The 17,687-nt window shown below is 39.1% G+C and overlaps 2 protein-coding genes across 2 annotated transcripts; both read left to right on the top strand.

Moving 5' to 3' along the window:
• The first annotated feature begins 1,103 nt into the window (after positions 1 to 1,103).
• Positions 1,104 to 8,295, top strand: snorc (secondary ossification center associated regulator of chondrocyte maturation). The gene is made up of 3 exons (XM_084731344.1): positions 1,104 to 1,345; positions 6,583 to 6,744; positions 6,851 to 8,295. The coding sequence occupies exons 1-3, from the start codon at positions 1,267 to 1,269 to the stop codon at positions 6,958 to 6,960; spliced, it is 351 nt and encodes a 116-aa protein (XP_084587470.1). The 5' UTR covers positions 1,104 to 1,266; the 3' UTR covers positions 6,961 to 8,295.
• Positions 8,296 to 12,043: 3,748 nt separating this feature from the next.
• Positions 12,044 to 15,715, top strand: LOC146317668 (G-protein coupled receptor 55-like). The gene is made up of 2 exons (XM_084732611.1): positions 12,044 to 12,782; positions 14,857 to 15,715. Exons 1-2 carry the CDS (start codon positions 12,057 to 12,059, stop codon positions 15,070 to 15,072), a joined length of 942 nt encoding a protein of 313 aa, XP_084588737.1. The 5' UTR covers positions 12,044 to 12,056; the 3' UTR covers positions 15,073 to 15,715.
• Positions 15,716 to 17,687: the final 1,972 nt, after the last annotated feature.

Below are 17,687 nucleotides of genomic sequence, written 5' to 3'. Positions count from 1 at the left end.
TGGATACTATAATGGTAATTTTCTCAACCTGCTTCAATGAGTTGTGTCATAATCAATGGTTTATGACAGGGATACGCAACTTACAGCCTGTGCGTCAAATATGGCCCCTGAAAGGCTGGGTGGCCCTCAGATTACTTTCTAATTCACAATAAGTTGACAGTTTCTCACAGGAGAGTGGGTTCAGCTCCTGGTAATTTCTACCTATTGACATGTGATTCTTGTGTGAAGCAGACGTGCGGAAAAGATTAGCGAGAAGAGCAAACATGGAAACATATTAATCCTAATGAATGAGACGTGAGATTTGCGATTGGCCAAATCTCTAGTCCCAGGCTAGGCTGAAAAGTCTGAAAACAGCCAAGAGCAGAAGCAGAATTCTGGTTTTCTCTCAGACCGTGTGAATTACATTACGCTTATGCCAAAAATAAACCGCCTACCCCAGCTTAACAACTGCGTGTACATGAATACCGCAGTCCAAATAGCAAGTACTATCTACTATCTGGGTCAGGGTTGTCAGAGAAGTGAGTATTTCAACTTGGCATGTTTACTTAATCGCTGATGAGATAACACAGCCATTTAATGATTTATTACAGTAAATGAAATATTACAGATTGGGTTATCTCATCACCTACAACTTTGGCCATTCTTATTCTGATCTGTCTGTTGTGAATCCCTTAACTTTTTGGAATTGCAATACTAAATTGCTGGAATGTCCCTTGAAAATGCTGCTTGACTGATACATCAGTAACAATAATCCAATAATATAATACAGTAAGAAGTCATTCTCTATAATGGGTACTTTTCCATTTTGCTGCTAATAGTTTTGTCCTATGTGAGAGTAAAGGGATTTTATGTATAATTAATTATTTTTACACAGTGATCTGCCATCTTTAGGTTTAGATTTCTTTGCTGTTATATTTCCTTTAAGAGTAGAGCTGTAAAATTGTCCAGCGGAGACTTTCATGATGTGACCTGGCCAAGGTCAGTGACTCCCAAGTGTTTACCCCTCACACCCAGCTATGTTCCCGAGGAGTTTGGAGTGGGTGTGCCCTGCGATGATGTGCTCACAAAGTCCACACTGTCCAGACAGTCCTGTGCACACCTAGTCCCACCCCTTCTCTCACCCCCCGCACCTCTCCCACTCCTGCGCTCCCCTTTACTCTTCTCCTGCTCCTCTCCCAGGGCCAGTTACTCGTTTGAAGTTACCACTCGAGGAGTTTTTTGGAGACTCTTTGCTCTGTCTGACGCTCATCCTCCACTGCCATCACCATGCCTCACAGCAGCAGCAGTATCTGCAGATTCTTCCTCCTGGTGCTCCTAGGCCTCATGGTAGCCTTTGTACACACAGGTAAACCTGCTTTTGAGTGTGATTCATATTTTTAGTTCATTGTGGTGAGTTGGGTGCCAAGTCTGCAACCTTGACGGTGTGTCCTGCATCTAGTTATAGTAGAAATGTTGCAAGAGCTGGGACATAAAGTCTGATATATCCCAAGAACATCGAGCTGTCACCTTTGAAAATAGTTTTCTAGGTGACAGCAAATTGAATAATGAGTCACTAGCCTGTAATTTTAAATCATTGCTTATCTTTTTTGCACCATAACTGTCTTTAATCTTGTGAAACTTTTCAGAAGGAGTAGTTTTTACATTCTAAACACTTATAATCGTTTGTTTATCTTGCTGTATGTGATTCATGGGGCTGATGTTTGGTCTCCTGTTCGGCATCAAATCAAAGGTGTGTGTATACGTGTCATTTTACCCCTCTTTTCCATACTCACACACACACACACACACATTCACAGGCCGGTGTGTGCGAGTCTGCAGCCTGATGTAAATGATGCAGTTGTTGAAGCTCTGAGAGCTGTGAAAGCTGCTCTTTGACAAACAGGATGACTCAGTTGCTTTCATGATGCCCGATGTTCACATGAAACTGAATACCTGCTGCTGCCCTCCGACTCGAGCTATAAAACTGAAGTGATTCTGTGTAGTATATCAGTTTTGCGGTAGTGAAACATCCACAGGTGTGGAGTTTATTTCATAAATGTGGTTAGATTTTGGAGGTAGTGGTAAGAAACAGGTACAGATTAAATGACTGTCTTCATTTGGGAGCATTTTTTTGTCACGCAGGAACATCAACTGTTTCTCAACATGAGGATTAGCATACTCACTGGTCTCTTAATAACTGTTACTTTCACTTACTTCTGTCTGTTCTTTGTTCCTGTTTTACTCAGACCAGCTTAAAAAAAAAAAAAAAAACGCTCTAGACACAGCAGAACAGTTCTCAGGCCCAGAGGTCACAGTAGAGGTCAAGGGGGCAATGGGACGACAGCGAGCTGGCGACCCTGTCCTGTGAAGAAAAAAAAAAAAACATAGCTGTGAACTGTCACCTTTTACATGGGACACGAAACTTACTGTCAGGGTTTCTAACACTGAGGCGCTGTGACTTGCATTGTCTGTCTTAAAATATCTAGCGTCCTCTTCTCGTTTTTGACTGGACAGTTTTAAAGGTGGAAATGCTGTAAACCTGTTTGCAGGACCTCAGAGGAGTTTTTTTTTAAGATCATCTAAGCAAATGGAATAATGGAAAATTCACCTCACATTTATAGAGTTTGAACACAGCCAAGAGAAATGTTATTAAGGACGACTACTTGGCTGCACATTGAGTCTCCACTCTGCAGCCGCCTCTTATCTGTCTGTTGTGAGGGATGATTTGGTTGTCATGCACAGTAGGTGATGTTTTCAAGTAGTGCCACCAATCCTGACCACAACACCAAGTGACTGTGACAGCGTGACATGCACCCCCAACCGTTGACTCAGCATGGGAAACAAACCAAGACGTGTCAAATAAGAAGCTTAAGCAACACAATGTGAAAATTACTCACACTCTTTCCTTTATCTTCCTTTATCTAGAAACTCTTCTCTTGCAATACAGAGAAGAGTTTGTCACTAGTTCTGTAATTGGACGTGGAACCACAATCACGCTTTCCTCGTTTCAGAATAAAAGCCAAAACTCACTGGTCATTTGGCAAATATTTTACCACTGAAAATGTTGCCACCGCTTGTGGTAGTTCCAGCAGGTGAAGCAAGGACACACAATACCACCGATGTCATGTTTGGACTGCGTTGCTCGCGGTTTCGATGCTGGGCCAGGTGGCTTTTTCGCACACACCCGTCTGCGTGCTTTGTCATCTCTCTGGCTGGTGTGAAATCCTGACCGAAGAGGCCTGAGGTTCCAACAAATGGCCTTCTGTGTTTTTAGTGTCTGAAATCAGCCTTCTCTACAGTGTGCCAGTGCTTTTATTAGTCTGGGCTTATGTATAAAGATGAAGGGTTCCTGACATGTGGAGTCATGTCTTTAAAACATGTAAGTTAGTGCAGTGATTCCCAACTTGGGGCACTTATACTCTTGGGGGTGTTTCTGTTATTACCTGAGGTAAACTAAACAAACTAAAACAACTGAATTCTACTAACCACTACTACAAAATATTAAATTATGATTAAATTTAAATAAAAATCTTTATATACTGTATACGTGAAAAAGAGAAAATTAAAAAGCCAAATAGGATTGAAAATTTAGTGTGATTTTAATCTTTAGTATATTTACAATAACCAAGCTGCCGTACCAGAGTTAGTTTCAACACATTAAAATAATGCGTTGTAGTTGAGCGTGCTTGAAAACTGGTTAAGAGAATGAGAAGAGAAGTTGAAACAGGAACCAAAAAGTGATGAATAAATGGTTAAAAGAGAGTAATGGATAAACAGCTGTAATGGTTGGCTAAAAGTAACTGATAAACTGTTGTAATCACCACCATTAGCTAAAAGTAATGTTTATGGGTAAGTGAGATAACTAGTTGAAGTATTTTGCTAATAGTAATTAAAAAACAGTTGAAATAGTTTGCTAAAACTAATGAAAAGTTGAACGCTAGCTAAAATTAACGTTTATGGATAAAACGTAATAGTTAAATAAAAGCAAGGGTAAGATAAGTAGCTGAAATAATTTGCTAACGGTAATGGACAAGCAGTCAAATATTCAAAACTAATGGATGAAAACTTAAAATAGTGTTCGCTAAAATTAATGTTACAGGTAAACCGTAAGAGTTTTATCTAAAACTAATAACTAAAAGTAAAGGGTAAACAGTTAGCTAAAAGTAATGAATAAAGAGTTGAAACAGTTATCTAAAATGAACAAATAGTTAAAACTGATCAAAGTAATCGTTAAGTTGGAACATGACAGACGGTGTCGATGGTTCTGAGTTCAGGGGTTTGGGTTACATCAGACAACAGAAGTTGGAAACCACAGACCTTGAAGTTAAACTATCTGCCCGCCGAGAAAAATTATGTTTTTGCTCAAGGCTTCAGTTATGTTAATTAGAATAACAGAGATTTTAAGCTGCAGTAAACCCCTCCTTGTGGAAACAAACACTAACGGAAAACATCATGTTATTATTTTTTGCCTTCTTATTAAATCAAGCTGTCCAGAAGGCACAGCCTTTAACACACAGGGACTATTTAATAAACAAGTTTGTTTGACATCTAGTGCCCAGCCGGTGCCTGGTTTGGGCCTGGCCGGTTGTTACTGGTTGCAGCCTGCCGCCCTCCGTGACCGCACAAGCTGCCTTTTGTGCCCTCGGCTGAAGGCCTCATTGATGGCTAAGCTGGCTGGAGGCCCGAGCCTCCAAACCTCCAGCCAGCTACAGGACAGGAAGCTGCACACGACTCAGAGTCAACACAGCGGCATCAAAATACTCACATCAGAAGTGCATGTCAGAATTCAGATGATACCGCAGGACATATTGACGCTGAAGACTTGAGATTATATCTCATACACAGGATCTAGTTTCTTAGTAATTGTGTCATGTTTTCCGCTGTGTAAGAGAGAATAATATAGGTCTTTGATAATGACAGAGAAAAGATGTAAAACAGGGTCAAGGAGTTTACTGAGGGCGTCAGGGGCTACAAAGTAAATATGTAGCGTTAAATAAGCTGAGTGTAAATATGTTTGGATTATGGTTTTGTTGGTATGTGTAGAGTTGAGGATAGGATAAGTGAATCAGTGAGTGGGTGGGCTTGTGTGTGAAGAGTTTGTTTTTTCAGGGGTGATGAAGGTCAAATTTTCCTCCTTTTCCTTTGGATTTCAAAAGAAAAGCTGCACAGCAGTTCAGTTACCACCAAGATGATCTTTAATTGAGCATTTGAAGAGGGTCGGCTCTACAAGTGTTACGAAACAGAAATGAGACCGAGAAAGAGGCTTTGTTTCTCTGGCTACTGTAGAGGTGTGAAAAGTCCCAGGGCAACTTCATGCTCAGATGGGAGGAATGTCAGAGGACAATTTGAGATGGAAACATTGGCAGAGGACAAGAGAGCAGAAAGTCATACACAACCTGAGCTTCATGCACGGCAAATCACTGCCTCCTCCTCAGATTTGTGCTTTTCCGTTTGTGCTAAAGCATAAAATATCTACAAGTCAACTACTAAAAAAAAACAAACCTTGGTTAAAGTTTTTCAGACAACAGACAAGCTGGGTTGACCCCTTGCACAAAAAAAAGGCATGTTGAGAGGTTTCCTGTAGCTCAAACGGACAAAATGTTCATCCTCTACAAAGACATCCTTATGCCCCGGCCTGAGCCGTTAACCCGGTGAGACAGAGAGAGGCTGTTGGAGTCATTACAGACGGGGCCATGTATGCACCTCTGCATTACCGAGGCCTCAGCATCCAGAGAAAAGTCAAACAGAGCCATTAGCAAAGCAGTGAAATTACTGCCATAAGAAAATATACAGAAAGTCAATACTGCACGACAGGCAGTTTTTATCAGTATCAGGAAACGTCTACTTCTAGATTTGACGTGTCAAAAACAATACATGTGGGGGAAAAACATGCTTTTATAGTCACACGCGAACAAGCAGTCCTACCAGGGAGGAGTTTGAGTAGAAAACTAGAATCAGAGTATTTGGGACTCCTCTGATATTAGCCAGATACAGCAACACCTCAGAATTATGCTTGAGAGAATGTGGGTTAATCAGCAAACATAACCAACCATTTTTTGGGCTTGTTTCAAATTTTTACTTCTGAATTGAAGAGACATTCAGGCGGACTGCGGCTGATATTGATTACAAAGCAGATACATTTACTTTGGGTGTTGCTGTTGAGCCCAAAAAATATGACTATATTTTGTGGAGAAATGTAAAGCCACCGACTGCCCAACAATGGAGAGAACGGGTAAAGCGACAGTTCACCCCTAAAGTTGTGTAGTTTTGGAGATATGGAAATGCCTTCTCTCCAGTATAATGGGAGAAAAATGTGAAGAAAAAAAAAGAAAAACTCAAATGTCTTTCCAAAAATCATGACCAGGTTACTTAAAATAATCTACAGTCGCTTTCATGTAGGAGCTCATTTCTTTCTGCAGTACAATCTACCAGAACTACTTTCTTTCGACTAGAAACGAAGCAGGGGAAGCGTTTAACTGGGGCAGTCTACATTTAATTGGGGTCATTTATACAGATGTGACTGTGATTGTGGATAAGTGCATGTGTGGTGACGCTTCAGTGCCAAATGATTACGCATATCTAAGCTGGTTTTTTGGTCCACAGAGACGGTTGCAGACCCCGCAACCAGGGACAATCAGGACACCATGTCTGGAGAGCCACCCAGTGATGTCACTACCAGAGACCCTTTCCAAGACATGACGGAGCAGTCCTTCACCTTTGACTACGAGGACAGCACACACTCCCAGGCCATGGAAGAAGAGGAAGGTAAACTGACACCTGACCTGGCATTCAGATCCACCAAATTCACACCAACCTTATGTGCTCAGTTGATTAAAACTGCATGTTTCTGTGTGTCTGTGTGTCTGTGCAGGGGTGCTGGGGCCAGGGGCCATCACAGCCATTGTTATAGCAGTCTTTCTGGGAGCGTCTGTCCTCCTCGCCCTCATCGTCATCACACTCAGGAAGTTCACCGCCTCCTAGAGTGAACATCCCATCTTGTGTGTGCGTGCATGTGTGAGTGTGTAAGTGTGTTTGTACGCCGCGAGTGTTTCTGTCAGCATTTCTCTGTTGCATCTCGTCTCAATCTCTCAACCCCAGTGTGTAGGATTTAGTGGCGTCCAGCGGTGAGAATGTACATTGCAACCAACTCAATACTGCTCGCCTCAACCTCCCCTTCCAAGATCGTATGAGAGCCTATAGTGGTTGTGAAAAACATGAAAAGCCCTGTGTCGGGCCAGTGTTTCGTTTGTCATTCAGGGATCACTAGAAGTATGGCGCTGCAATATGGCGGCCTCCATGGAAGAGGACCCGCACCCTCTGTAGGTATGAAGGGCTATGAAAACACAGCCATTTTAATTTTCAACTAATGAAAGCATACTGATGAATATTATATTTCATGTCTGCCACGTTCTGCCAGTAGATTCCCTAAATCTTACACATTGGACCTTTAACTCGCTCCTTGTCTTTCTTTCAAAGACAAATTGTGTCTCTTGCTTCGCTATAGATGCTTAAAAATTGTGGCAGGTCCCTTGACTCTTTACAGATTTACTCCGGTAAACACACTTTTAATTGTTGCTCAACATGTCCACTTGTTACTAAAGGTATAATGTTAGAAACTGGCTGGCTCTTCCAGTGGAAATCGTAGCATGTCCATGTCATTTTAATTTTGTTCAGCGTTTTTCAAGGTCTTACATGCATGCTCAAAAGGGTTTTAACGTTGTGGGCTGTTTGTTTCCTGCTTTTTTTTTTCTGTCTTGAGAGTTTGATGCATCCTGCATGTGTTCGCTTTTATTTGTACATGAAGTGTGTGTTCTTTTGTTCGTCTGTGTCTCACTTTATTCATTCAGTAAGAAAGATATTTGAGATTTATGTGCCTAGAGGTTTTTTATTAGTCTTTCACAACAATTTTTACCTTGTGCCAAAACAATTTAAAAATATTCCCTCAGTGTCACTCATGTACAAGTTCTGAAGTTTGTACTGCACCATTTACAAACATTTGTAGAGTCAAAATAAGAATAAAACATTTTAAAAAGGCTTTTTCGATGAATGTAAACAGGGTAGTCGGGGTTGTTTGTTTTACCAGCAGAGCAAATATAAAGTTAGAGTGTGTTTGCACTCCAGTGAGTGTTTGTAGTTTTTTGTTGTTCTATTTGCAGGGTTGAACAATTTATTTTAGTAAAATTATTTTGTCTTTTTCTGTACACCTTAGAGTTCTCAATACTCAACTGGGTGTTGCCATGGTAACGTCACTGCCCAATTATTTTGTCTGAGATTTAAACTGAATAAGTAAGTCCAATAAATCACATGCCAAATGTCTGTGACTACTGTGTGGGTTTTGTTTTTTTTTTTAAACATGTGACCGGTGAGTCAACACAGTCAACAGAGATCTTTTTTATGTTAGTTAGCATTGTGGTATTGTATGAAGAACAGCTTGTAATTGCAGTTAGTGATTTAAAAAAATGCTAAATAGCTAGAAAGTAGACAAGCCATGTTGATGGCAACACTCTATTGTTGTTTCTGTTAATGTTAAAACTTACTTTAAAATTTCATTTTTAAATTTTAATTAATGAAAAAAAATACAGCAGCATTATGTTAATTGTAAAGACGTTTGGCTCAAATCGGCTAATTATACTTGACAAATTCATCCGAACCCACATGGTCCCAACACATGAGGAGAATGTCATCTTATCAGAGCTGGAAGAGATTTGTGTTCGTCTATAGGGACCGCTGGCCTCGCTGCAGTCACAACAGTAGGTGGCAGAAGTATCACTGGCAGCTTCATTAGCATTTACAGAAAAAAAAAGACTGGCATTCCCCCAAATCAAAGTAAATCTTTCTCATTTATCCAAATTCAAAAACATTCATCTGCTGATTGATGAGGATTCAAGCTCAAAGTGTCCTCCATCATTAATAAGTCTTGCATTTTACATCTGATAAAAAGGGGCAAAAATGTTCTCACACTTTAAATACAGTTAAGTCATCTCAGCACCTGAAACCAGGAAACCCTCAAACATAATCACAGTCTCAATCTTCCTCTGCAGCTTCTCGCAGACATGAAAGAACCAACACTTTGAAGGCTTTCAGTCTCTCACTCTCTGAGATAGGAAGACTGATTTCCACAGACACACTGGGACTCAAACCAGAACTAATAACAGTCAAAATCTCGGTATAGTGTGTATGAAACTAACTATAAACAAACTAGTGTTTGACCTAAAAACTCAACACATACAATAATATACAGGCCTTCTCTTCACACGTTTCAACGCCTGACAGCACGTTCACAAGAGATGGTAAAAATAACAAGAGACCAGAGGTGACAAGAGGTGTTAGTCAATACTAGAGTCCCTCAATTTTATTTCATGTATTCTGTTTAGAGGACCAGTGTGTGGGATTCAATGGTATCTAGTGGTGAGCTTGCAGATCTCAAACGCCTCGTCTCACACTAACCTCCCAAGCATTTAGGAGAAACTGTGGTGGCCACGAAATTCATGCAAAACACCGAAGACTGTATCTAGGGCCAGTGTTTGGTTTGTCTGTTGTGGCCTGCTGTAGAAACAAGCGAAGTAACACGCCGCCGTCCATAGAAGAGGATCCATGCTGTCTGCACATATAAACGGCTCATTCTAAGGTAGTAAAGGCACAACAGCTCTTATCTTTAAGTGATTAAATACTTATGGATAACTTATAGATATTATATTCTATTTCTGCCAATAAATCCCCATAAATCTTACACACTGGATCTTTAAGTTTGTTCCCATTATTGAAATTTGGCTTTGTAGTATTTTAGCTCATTTTTAGCCAGTCCATTGGCCCACCACTTTGGTTTCAGACTTAAATATCTACTGGATGGATTAAGATAAAAATTTTGTACAGACACTCATGTTTCCAAGAGTTTTAATCCTACCAAAATTGGTGATCCTCTGACTTTTCATTTAGTGCCGTCATCAGGAAAACATTTCAATATTTTCAGTACATCGGTTTATCATAAAAGACCTGCAAAACTATGACATTCTTAACAGGCTCAGCTGTACTTTGTGTTTTGTGCTAATAAGCAAAGGTTATTAGGTGTCAGAATAATTGGAAAAAGGAGTTCCTGACTAGGTAAAATCACGTGAAAATCCCCTCAATCGGAAAAACAACTCAGAAAGTCGGAAATAATTTTGGTATACAACAAGTTGTTGTCTGTTGATGTCATATACGCAGAAACATGTTGGACGAAAGTAAATGTTTGGTTGATCACTTTTGATTCATTCATGTGTTACATATCAATTTTTTACCCTCATGTATTTGTAATATCGTATCAGCTCATATTTTAGTGGTTTTAGGGAATGTGCTGGTGCAACATCCATGTTGTTTCCACATTACGACTTAAAAGCTCATTAACATCGAAGTTGGAAGAATGACTTCCCAACTTGGGAAATGGCAGCATCCGAGGAGCATATGAATTCAGCATTATACCTGTTACACATCAGCATGTTAGCACTGACATCACCTAACTGTAACCATGTTAGCATACTGGTGTTAGCATTTAGCTCTAAGTAAAGCTAACCTCTCACCAGCTCCCAGACCCGCTAAACCGTGCTGTAAACTGAGTGATGTTATTATCAGGGCTGCAACTAATAATTATTTGCACTGTGGATTTGTTTGCAGATTATGTTTTGATTAATCAATTAATAATTTAGTACTATATTCACTGAGTTTACAACAATATAAAACTGAGAAAATCAGCAAATCATCACAGTTCAATTTATTAATAAATAGTTTCAGTCCTAATCATTGTTTTTTATGCTGTGAAACACAAACAATGTATTTATTAGCCTTTTTGTGAGTATTACTTAGATACTGTTCGTTTCTGCAGGTGTCACAAATAAACGCAAGATCTGTTCTGGTCATTTGCATTCAACGTTTGCAGTATCTTTAAAAAGTAGATAAGGGTTAAGACCTGCCGGGCAAGTTCACCTCTGCTTTGATTTTGAACGGCTACAATGCTGATCTGAACACGCACGCATGATGTGTGGCATGACTCAGGAAGTGGTGATGAAACAACAAAGGTAGAGAAAGCAGAAGTGCGTCTGGCACATAGTGCAGACGCTCAGACAGAAACAGTGAACGTTCGACTGAAACAGACTGGCATCTGTGAGGTAAGAGCACAACAACATTTAATAGTTTCAATTGTACATGTTTAACACTAAAACTGTGTCAGGTTAGACTTTTGTACATTTAAGTGTTGCAGTTAAATGTTAATGAATCAAACATGTGCAGCACTTCTGTTAAAATGTTTAAATTATAAGCCAGACATTCATTGCAAGTATTCAGTGAGAAGATATAAGTTAGGAATGACTATAAAGGAATTACCAAAACATTTTAGACTATTAATTTATTAGGATCAAGATTAATCTATTTGGATCTTGTTAATTTGAATGAGCCAACAACATAATATTTATATATATCTTACTATGCCAACATTATCTATGTGAGTTTTAACATTTTTGAGGTCTAGTGAATGATTTTTTTTTTTATTTCTTTATTTCTGTCTAGATGTACAAAGTTCAGACTTATGTTGTGGTCTTTCTCTGTAAAACCATTCTTACTTGGTTAGCATGACTTTTCTCTGTCACAAGCTCACATTTTCCTCTACTAATGACCACAGAGTAGCACCAGGTTCCACAGAAGACTTGATACTCGTGTACTTGTGTTTTGCTGCAATTAAATCGCTAAACTTTGAGATTCTTATGGTATTAGAGCTTAATTAAAAGACAGGTGCAGTGAAAAGGTCAAACACCCATGGATGTTTAAATGTGAAGTGAATATAAAGCATGTGATTTAAAGTAATACAATATATATTCTCATGGAGTTTTGGCCTTTATATCAGGAAGCAGATGCAAAAAGCAAGTTCACAGCTAGTGAGCTCACATAAGTCTGAGGTTTGAAGTCGCTTGGCAGACAGGCACGTCTTATAGATGTTTCTGTGTGGGAACAAAGAATAATGACAGGAAAGACTGATTCATTTTGAAATTGAGACAGAGCTGTGAAATTAAATCAAATCAAACTATTACCCCTGCAGCAGCAGTGACACCATGACAAACTGTTCGTTTCACGATGTGGACCACCTGATGAAAACATTGGAGCTGGTCATCTACATCCCCATATTCGTCGCTGGTTTGATTCTCAATGCTGCAGCGCTGGTGGTGTTCTGTGTCTTACTGCGAAAATGGACGGAGTCAACAATCTACATGACCAGCTTGGCTCTGATGGACCTTCTCCTCCTCTTTCCTCTTCCCTTCAAAATGCACGCCACCAACCACCTCTGGCCAGGTGAACTCCAGCCTCTCTGTTCAGTCTTGGAAAGCCTGTATTTCGTTGGGATATATGGCAGCATCTACACAATCATGTGTATAGCTGTGGACCGGTGGGTGGCTATCTGTCACCCGTTCAAAGCCAAGCGGCTGCGTTCACCCAAATTGGCTATTGGGACCTGCATGGTTGTTTGGGTGCTGGTGCTGGCAGCGATCTTTCCGACCACTCATGGCTTCAGGGAGGCCGGGGGGGACGAGTTCCACTGCTTCCACGGGTTTTCAAAGAAAGGCTGGAGCCCACTGGTCATCCTCTGTCTGCAGGTGTTTGGGTTCCTTTTGCCTGCACAGGTGGTGATTTTCTGTTCGGTCCGAACCATCTGGAAGCTTCAGCAGTCCGGCCAGAATAGTGCACAGAGCCAGGCCTGCGTGAAGATCATCTACAGCAGTCTGAGTGCCTTCCTTTTGCCTTTCACCCCCAGCCACCTCGCCATCTTCCTGCAGTTCCTGGTGAGATCAACCACAAGTTAATTTTAGTAAAAATGAGTTCTGTGGAGCAAAAACAGTGATGAAGGTTAGAGTTGATAACATAAAGGTGACAAAACAATCTCACCTTTCATTTAGAAGTTGTTCTGGAGTTTATTATCACATCGCGTAGTCTTCATCAGCAACACAGGGTTTTGTCCAGTTGCGACAGAATTCTAACCGTTTAAATTTCCATTTTTCATGACCACTTTAAAGATCCAGTAAGCGATTCTGGAGAAAGATAGTTAATTGTTAAAACTCATTATCAGGTCGCTACATTACCAATGCTTTGGCATGCTGTCTCAAAGACGGTTGATTACTGAGTGTAATTCCCAGGTCGTCACATAGTGAAGTTTTGCAAATGAGTCTCAACAATCAAACTATCTTACCGACATGTGATTGGCCAAAGTTTCCCGTCACAGGCTAGATTTACTAAAGCCTGAAAACAGAGCAAAGAGGAGGAGCAGAATTCTTGTCTTCTATCAGACTACTTTAATTATATTCTGCTTAAAGGTTATTATGGAACTTTGCCAAATGACACCAAAATTAAACTGTCAACCTCAGCTTCTTCACGACTTCTTGTCCAAAATACATCAATTCAAATGTATCAAGCAATGTCTAAAACTCATTATTAATTTTGCAATTAACAAATGATTTGAGGTGACTTCTGTCATATACTTTACTAATTAGGGTCCTCAACAAAAGGGAATGGATTTCGAGACCGCTTTACGTGGGGTGAAAAATCAATTTGCTTTCTCAGAGACTGCAGGAGCACCTGCTTTGTGTTACTTCGCTGTCAGATGTAGTACTTCCTGCCTTATTTTTTACACAAAATCAAACAAACTGCTCAACTTCTACAGCAACGCGCATATCGGGCAGGGCTGTAACCTGAATTTAGAAAAGTATTTTTTCCTTGGTTTGGTTTGAAAAATGACAAACCTTATGGTTATACTATTTGATTATTTGTTCCAACACATTTCCTTTTTTAAAAAAAAATGTATTTATTGGTCTTCAGATAGTTCTACAGATAACTACAATGCAAATAATATTTTTGAGTTTTACAAATTGCGCAACAGGGGAAAAATAATTAACTCAATTAAAGAATAAAAAACAAAAAACAAACACACAAGAAAGAAGGGGGGTCAAGCTGCTTAGAAATCCAATATGAGAGTATTCACTCACTACTGTATATCAAAAAATAAATAAATAAAATTAAATAATAATAATGACAATAATTTTTTGATCAGGAGTTGCATGAGTGTATATTTAAAGCCTAGATTCAGCATAACAGAATTATTAGCAGAGGCAAAAAGTGTTGGGTGGGTGTTGTGGGCTTTTCCCATTTAAGGAGAACCAATCTGGGTGTTTATAACATTATAAAAGGTGTGACTGTGCGATTAACTCCATTAAGAGGGCAACCGTCTCCCTAATCACTGAATATCAGCTGTCCAACAATATCAGACAGAGTCTGGAAAATAGATTTTCAGTAATTAAGTATTTGATCAAATACACTTCTTAAGTGAAGGTCTTTTTCCAATTTGAATGTTACAAAACATGTGCATGGAAGCAAAGAAACCAGCCTCTTTAACCAGAAGATGGTGAAGCACATTATGCACTGTTAATTTAATTTTGATTTTAGTATTAAATATGGCACCTGTTTGTTTCAACAACAAAAAAACATCATATAGAATTATAAAAGATCATGACATCCTGGAGTTCAGGCATAAAGAAAAAAATGCAGAGGACATGACCCCAGTGTCCTTACTGTTGTTCAGCGGTTACAGCCCTGATAATCACACGGTTAGGATATTTTTCTTCCATAAGTAAGAGATCTAATTTGAAACAAAATCATTATTGTCACTGAGTCTGACAACAACATGCAACAAGTGATCGTCATGAAGAAGAGATCATCTTCAAAGAAAGAACCTGATAAGAACTTGTAAAACCACAGCAGAGCTCACACTGTCGAGTTACCTCAAGATATTAAGACTTTCATGCATGTAGGCAAGATGTTAAGACTAGATAGATAAGACTAATGTTTATCTGCCCTCCATGCCAGGTGCACCAAGACGTGATTCAGGACTGCAGCTCCAAGACGAGCATTAGCCTGTTCATACAGATCACCATGTGCCTGTCCAACATCACCTGCTGTCTTGACGCCCTGTGCTACTACTTCATCGCTCATGAGGTGAGGACCAGCAGAAACTCCTTCAACTCCTTGAGGCGGTCAATGATCAGCCAAAGAAGAGCCACCTTCAGCACTTCGGAGGTCTGAATGCGGGGCAAAGTCAATACGAGTTGAAATATAATTTGTCCTGTAATTGAGGACCGAGGTGGAGAATACGAGAACTGGCTTCTGTGAGGTTCAGGGCAGAGCAGCGAAACTGAAAAAGGGCCAGTATTGATTCAAATAGCTGACAAGCAAATGTGACACTCACTACGAGTAATTGGTGAAAACGAAGCAGGTCAGAGTGCAATCTCAATTAACCACAGCGCTGAGAGAAAAGCTAAAATGCAGTATGGGAGGAAGATCAGACGAGCAATGATATATGATTTGGTCCAGTGGCAGGAAGCCGGTAGGCACCGATGTAACCTCAAAGAGCTCCAATACCCAAACTGTCTGCAAAAAGAACATCTGCCAACGCACCACGATGTGATTTTTATAGAATGAATTTAGCACAAGCATGTGACATCACTTAAAGGTCATCCAGTCATACAGACAATAAATGAGAGATTGATGTGGGGTACGATTGATCAGGTACACCAGCAGTTCAGTGCAGAGCTTTGTGGTCTACTGCAATTGTTCAAGAAGTTGAGTCAAAATGAAGTAAAAGGCGCTCTCACAGTTTTGAAGCCCTCGTCAGGGGCAAGACCAGACATTTAAGATTGGGGCAAATACATTTCGGAATGTAATACTCATAAAAGTACAAGTACGCAAAAATTACTAAATTCTTGCGTATTGATTTGTTACTTCCACCCCGCTTATAAGTCACAACTAGTTATGATAATAATCATATATTTTATTTCTATAGTATCATATATAAAATGCAGATTTACATTAAAAAGGTGACTTGAAACAAGTAAATAATTAAAACTCAAGCAAAATAAACTTACATATTAATTCAACTATTAATTTCCACATTCACTTTTCGGGTACATGAATGAATCAGGATCTGTAAATCTCACAAAGGCACCGACCAGTGGTGATCTTGAAACACATTACTGTTATAAATTATTCTTACTTAAAATGTATTTTTATTTAACGTTAATGCCAACACATCTTTTAAAATAATTTTTAAATTACATTTCACTGCTATTTTTATTGCTGACAAAAGTTAGTTTTCTTAGTTTGGTTCTTTGGCACACTGTGAATTCTTTGAGAAATATTATTTACTTGTAATACAAGTAACTATATCTGTCATTGATAATAAGTAAAATTTACAGGCGTCAAATTCAGGATCAGTGTATATTAACAATAAAGTCTTAACATTAACTCTTTTGTCTTTTCTCTGTATTCAATTGAAAATAGGTTTAAAAGGATTTTCATCTCATTGCATTCTGTTTTTACATTTTACACAGCATCACTGTTTTTTTGGAACTGTGGTTGTATCTAAAAATATGAGAAATAAATTTCACCCATAAATTCTGGGTTAGGGTTAGTTTGACATGTTTATTTTTAGAATTTGATGCAGACAGAAGTTACATTTATGTATCTGTCCTGTAACTGCTCTTATATAAATAAAACCCAAGGCTAAGTGGCAAAGATTTTCTACTTATATATCTTTTTAATTTATCTCTGACCTTTTGAGGTCAAACTCAAATAATGTTCAGAGGGATTATACTTCTTGTAGTGATATGAACGACGAGGGAATGTTGGCTGAAAGTTTAATGGATTGAAAACCAATAGTTTTTTTTTTGTACTTACTTATCACTGAGCTCACCACGATGTATATGAATGCCGTATGTACATATAATTGTCTATGTATTTTTATTTTTATTTTTATTTTTATTTTATTTTTACAATGTAGCTTCAAACCTCAAAATGTGCAATAATATTATTACATTTGTAAGAAGCCAGCTGTAAATGCTCGTCAGCGTGACCCGTGTACTACAAGACTGTTAATGATGATGTGTTAATGCACTCAAAGCTAAACTCAAATGGAAAGTTGTACATGCAGTATATTTAAGTCGCTGCCTTATTTTGCTCTCGCTGACTTAAAGTAAAAGCGATTGACACACCACTCCATTAGGGGATTTACTGTATATTAATGCAGATTTTATTGTAGAAAATAACCAATGTAAAGCTTTGTTATAAAACCAGAAGGAAGACATGAAACCTGTCACATTTGGTTTACTTGCATTATTTGTTTCTCGATACTTTCACTTTGCATTAGCCTCCACTCTGTTGAGTTTCAGTTATTGAGCTCAGTTTAGTTTAATGTTATTTTAATTTTTATTTCTGTAATTTTTCCTTAAGTGAAATTTGTATTTGTGAAGCTGTGGAGTTTCTTGATCTTGGCCAGCACAGCCTGCAGGTCTGCAGCTTTTCTGCGCAACTGGTCTGTAAAATAAAGTAACTGCACACAGCGACGTTCCAGTGCTTTACTTCTGTGGTTAAAGTCTGTTCTGAAACTTAAAGCTTTTTCTCGACAGTTTGCACAACATCAATTTTGACATGAAATCTCCCACTTCCATTTTGAAGTGAAATACTGTTAACCACACGAGATTCATCCTGTGACGCACTGCGTTCACCACGAAGCTGCTGTCTGTTATGTTTCCTAAGCAACATACTACAGGTATATATGGGTAACATGTCCAACAGAAGCTGAACTGATTTGGGCTGTGTGTTTGTCCCAGTTAATTTATGTCTGTACTGGCTGTGAGGAAGTT

The sequence above is a fragment of the Lutjanus erythropterus genome, chromosome 12 (assembly GCF_056507025.1).
Source record: "Lutjanus erythropterus isolate fLutEry1 chromosome 12, fLutEry1.hap2, whole genome shotgun sequence".
In the NCBI taxonomy this organism is placed as follows: Eukaryota; Metazoa; Chordata; class Actinopteri; order Lutjaniformes; family Lutjanidae; genus Lutjanus; species Lutjanus erythropterus.
Note: the sequence above shows the minus strand (reverse complement) of the source record. Positions and strands in the feature narration are given on the sequence as shown.

Coding starts and splice junctions, on each gene's coding strand:
- snorc (XM_084731344.1), top strand. CDS start 1,267: ATGCCTCACAGCAGCAGCAGTATCTGCAGATTCTTCCTCCTGGTGCTC. Junction 1,346..6,582: donor GGTAGCCTTTGTACACACAG/GTAAACCTGCTT, acceptor TTTGGTCCACAG/AGACGGTTGCAGACCCCGCA. Junction 6,745..6,850: donor GGCCATGGAAGAAGAGGAAG/GTAAACTGACAC, acceptor GTGTCTGTGCAG/GGGTGCTGGGGCCAGGGGCC.
- LOC146317668 (XM_084732611.1), top strand. CDS start 12,057: ATGACAAACTGTTCGTTTCACGATGTGGACCACCTGATGAAAACATTG. Junction 12,783..14,856: donor CCATCTTCCTGCAGTTCCTG/GTGAGATCAACC, acceptor CCTCCATGCCAG/GTGCACCAAGACGTGATTCA.